The sequence below is a fragment of the Populus nigra genome, chromosome 1, assembly GCF_951802175.1.
Source record: "Populus nigra chromosome 1, ddPopNigr1.1, whole genome shotgun sequence".
Classification (NCBI taxonomy): Eukaryota; Viridiplantae; Streptophyta; class Magnoliopsida; order Malpighiales; family Salicaceae; genus Populus; species Populus nigra.
In genome coordinates this window covers 9,514,529-9,519,664 of record NC_084852.1, presented here as the reverse complement: position 1 = coordinate 9,519,664, position 5,136 = coordinate 9,514,529, and the positions used below count along the sequence as shown (strand labels likewise).

Genomic DNA, 5,136 nt, shown 5'->3' with positions numbered 1-5,136 from the left:
TAAACAGAATTGATTTTTTTTTTAAATAGGTTATTTTTTGTTGGAGTTTTTTGGTTGTTTTTTATTTATTTTTAGTTTAATAAGTTTTTTGGTTTTTTTCCCTCATCCCTAATTTAAATACTATCCATTCACTATGCATTTTTTTAAAGTTTTCTATGTAGCTCCTAGTTAATAATCTTTGCAATTGAGTTCCTAGTTTTAATAATCTTTGAAATATTTCATTATAATATTCTTGTTTTTATCTCTAAATAGCTGTAAGAGAAACGAAAGGAGAGGAAAATACTCCAATTAAGGTATTTTCCGGTCATGAAATTATTAAACTTGGTTTTTATGTGTTCAATTGACAATCCTTAACATGGCTGAAGAAAAAATATCAAGACTTCAATAATTAATATATTGAGTTTTTTTTATTTGGTTGGGTTTTGAAGGTTTCTTTGCCAATTACGATATTTGATGTATTTTGAGAGTGAAAATGAGTTTATAAAGGTTGTTAGCATAATATTTTGATGTGTAGAGTGGAAAATGAAAAATTTGGATTTGTATGACCAAAACTATATTCTCGTAATTTTCTAGCAACCAAACGGATATTAAAAATATTAATTGGTCAAATTTTTTTTTGGGAAAAGTAATGGCTATTTTTTTTCTTTACCTCTATTTTTTTGGAAATTACAATTTATATTTTTAAAATTTATAAGTTTATAACACTTTATAACACGTTAAAAAATAATCAACAAAAATTATAAAGTATTTTATGTCCTTCTGTTATGCAAAACATAGCTGATTTTTTATTGTCACCATCACCGGAAGATAAACCACTCACACAGATAAACCACTCGCACACTTAAAACTCTTATTCAACCTCTATTGTAAGAGATAATGGAGAATTTAGCTCTTCTTATTAAGAATAAAAAAGTATTTTCTTCAGACATCCATCGAAATATAAAAAAAAGCACATCAAATTTATCTCCATTCGAAATTTTCCATCAGAGACCACCAAAGGAATGCATAATGGACACAGAGTTGAAGATAAAGGGGCCGGAGAAACATTAGAAGGGTTAGGGGTGGAGACATACATTTTGCATTTATCAATGGAATAATTATTTTCGAAAAAAAAATAAAGATTTTTTTAATTATTTTTTATATAATTACCAACGGAAATTAATTTTGTCGGCAAACGGTAAGAAATAGTTGAAAAAATTAACAAATAAATTAAATTTTCATCATTTTTTAACGGTGCAAACTAATCTCTTAATAATGGTATTGGTAATATTTTTTTTTAAGCTAATTCTGTTAGTAAAAAGTAGCAATTTAAATTTTTTCTTTAAATAAAAGGTTTTTAAGTTGTGAGTTTCTTTCAAACTACTTAAGTGTGGTTAATTCTTAATTTTTTAAACTTTTTATGTTCATATATTTATTTTAATTTCTCAACTTATATTTTGAGGTTTTTAATTGGAGAGGTTTCCAGATCTGTATTGTCTTTTTAATTTTAGTGACTCTATTATCATATTAGTTGCGCTTTGCAAGAATAATAGTTCACTACATATCTCTTTTATAACACTAATAATGGTGCTTGTTTATAATTTTTTTTTTTTATTTTTAAAAAATTATTTTTAACATAATATTTTTTTATAAAATAAAATAATATTTTTTTATTTTTTAAAAATTATTTTTAACATTAATATATTAAAACAATATAAAAATACCAAACAAATTAAATTAAAATAAAACTAATTTTTTAAAAATATATTTTTAAAATACAAAAACAGACATCATTAAAATAAAATAAAGATGGTACAACTTTTGATAAACAAGTTTTGTCTGATACTCGTGTCCACATGCTCAGAAGGCTATAGCTGTGGAAAAGGCATCGAAGATTAAATGAATATTTGAATCACATTGTCCACATGCTCACAAGGTTCAATGGATTTATGAATCTGACCACATAAATGCAATAATCAATTCAATTTATGACAACGAGAACATGTTGGATGCATAACTTCATGTCTGTTCCTGTGAGGTTGTGCCATGCATTTGTAAAAGTTATTTTATTTGAAAATATATTATATAAAATTTTTGATATTAAAACATTAAAATTATAAAAAAAAATTTGATTTTTTTATATAAATATATTTTAAAAAAATGAAAACTATGGTACTCCCAAATTTGTATTGACTGGTTGCCTCTTTTAGCTTCTTTCAATTCAAATAGAATATTTTTTTAATAAAAAGATTTACAGATCACTTTCACTCGGATTGAGACTATTTTAATGGAAGCCACAGTATTCGTTTCACCATAGACATTTCTTATAAGAGGTATCCAAGAATCCTTCACCCCCACACCAAACCAAACTATGGCTTCCTGTATCTCTCTTTCCAGTAGCATCCCCTTAGCTGCCTCCTCTTTCTTGCCTTCCTTCCCGAAAACACACCGAGTTTCCAGAGTTAAAAAGCCAAACCGTCCCAATATCCCGATTGTTTCTTGCAAATCAGGCAAGAATGATCATGAACAAAACCCTGCCACCAGAAGAGATGTGCTCATTGGTCTCGGTGGACTCTATGGAGCAACTAGTCTTAGTGATCCATTTGCCTATGCTAACCCCATTGCACCCCCAGACATAACCCAATGTGAGCTAGTTCCCCTGCCATCCGAAAGTGACCCCACGAACTGTTGCCCTCAAACATCCACAAAGATCAAAAACTTCGAATTCCCTTCTGCGTCCTCCCCAATGCGCATTAGGCCTGCTGCTCATTTACTTGATAAAGCCTACTTAGCTAAATACGCCAAAGCCATTGCACTGATGAAAAATCTTCCTGACGATGATCCACGTAGCTTCAAGAGCCAAGCCAACGTTCATTGTGCTTATTGTGATGGTGCTTATCACCAAGCAGGCTTTCCTGATTTAGAACTTCAAATTCACTTCTCGTGGCTCTTCTTTCCCTGGCATAGAGCCTATTTATACTACTTCGAAAGAATCTTGGGTAAACTGATTGATGATCCAACTTTCGCTTTGCCTTTCTGGAATTGGGATGCCCCTGCCGGCATGCAAATACCAGCCATTTTTACTGACCCCAAATCACCACTTTATGACCCCCTTCGCGACGCGAATCACCAACCTCCGACATTGCTTGATCTTAATTACGCGAAAGGAGATGCGAATCCAGACCCTGCAAAAGCAGAGGAATTGTATGCAAGCAATCTTAACGTAATGTACAGGCAAATGGTGTCCGGTGCCACGAAGCCTACTCTCTTTTTTGGAAAACCATATCGTGCTGGTGATGATCCAAGTCCTGGAATGGGTACAATTGAGACCACCCCACACACTCAGATTCACATCTGGACCGGCGACCCCAATCAGACTAAAGGGGAAAATATGGGCAATTTCTACTCAGCAGGGAGAGATCCCATATTTTATTGTCATCACTCGAACGTCGACCGAATGTGGGACTTGTGGAAGAAAATACCTGGAGGGAAGCGAAAGGATATCGAGGATCCTGATTGGCTTAATGCAGAGTTTCTTTTCTGGGATGAGAATAAAGAGCTGGTACGAGTAAAGGTTAAAGATACTCTTGACACCAAGAAGCTACGATATGGCTTTCAAGATGTTCCTATTCCTTGGCTGACAACTAGGGCAACACCAAAATTAACAAGGCAGGAAAAATCACGTCGTGCAGCTAAAAAAAGCGTTGTATTAACACCAATTAGTGCATTCCCTGTTGTCTTGGATAAAGTCATAAGTGTGGAGGTTTCCAGGCCAAAGAAATCAAGAAGCGCGACGGAGAAAGAAGATGAAGATGAAGTTTTAGTTATTGAAGGGATTGAGTATGAAGAAAATCAATTAATTAAGTTCGATGTCCTCGTCAACGATGAACCTGATTCACCTGGTGGACCAGACAAGTCCGAGTTTGCAGGAAGTTTCGTCAATGTGCCTCACAAGCATGCAAAAAAATCGAAGACAACTATGGTATTGGGGATTACAGGATTGTTGGAAGATCTGGAAGCTGAAGGAGATGATACCCTTGTGGTGACTTTAGTGCCTCGGACTGGTGGTGATTCTGTTACCGTTGCTAATGTCAAGATTGAGTTTGTCGCTGACTGATCATGGTGATGAGAGGACATATGCTACCATTTTCTTTTCTTTTCGTTTTTTTCCTTTTGCCTTTTCTTGTTTTTTCTCTTTCTATGTTAGTATTCTGTGAGTTCTCTCTTTTTTCTTTCAAGATGCTCAACTAATGGACCGTATTTCAATTTGAATACTACAATGGTTTCTTAGATTTGTTGCCAGAAGTAGATGAACAAAAACAACTAGACCCATATGGTAAAAAATCGTTGTCATTTTAGACTTTTTTTAAATGATAAACAAACCCATTTCAGATCTCAAATTAATGAATTACCAAGTTGACCCTAGATCTTATATAACTAGGTCTAGAGTTATAAAAAATCAAGGTTGTCAATTTTGTTCTGTTTCGCCCGGAATGACCGAAACATTTCATACCAGTTCAAAAAATAGAACAAAATAGAACAATTTTCATCTCATTTTAAATCTCAGTTTATTATGGATTTTTCGGTGAAATTTCGGCCGGAATGTTCCGGTTTCATTCCACATATTCTGTTCTGCTCTTAAAAAGTCGTTAAATCAAATTGAACCTTGTTTAATTTAATTAATTAATTAAACCATCCAAGTATAAAAAACTGTTTTTTATTACTATTTTCAATAACAATGATATTAATAATAATATTGAAAATTATTATTACTATTTTCATTAACAATAATATTAATTTTTTAAAATTAGAATTATCACTAATATATATGGTTTATATTCATGTTTTTTTTTTATGTTTATACTTTGTAGGAATTTGAGTAAAATAAGAGATGCTTTAGATTATATTAGCCTTGATAACATTGACCTAACTTTATATTTAAAATATTTATGTTAAAACATTTTACTTTCATAATATTTTGATATTTTATTTAAATTGAATTACATTAAGTTAAAGATCTTTTTAATCTTGACTATTTAGAAATATTTTAAATTTTAAAATTATATTTGTTTGGCATTTTGTTTATATTGCATAATTTATAATTAATTTATCTTAAATTTAAATTATATTTGTTGAATATAGATATATAAACAATAC

General features: G+C 31.4%; 1 protein-coding gene across 1 annotated transcript; it reads left to right on the top strand.

Annotated features, from left to right (window-relative positions):
* The first annotated feature begins 2,301 nt into the window (after positions 1-2,301).
* LOC133689705 (polyphenol oxidase, chloroplastic-like) lies at positions 2,302-4,269 on the top strand. Its single transcript, XM_062109700.1, has one exon. The coding sequence runs from the start codon at positions 2,351-2,353 to the stop codon at positions 4,094-4,096; it is 1,746 nt and encodes a 581-aa protein (XP_061965684.1). The 5' UTR covers positions 2,302-2,350; the 3' UTR covers positions 4,097-4,269.
* Positions 4,270-5,136: the final 867 nt, after the last annotated feature.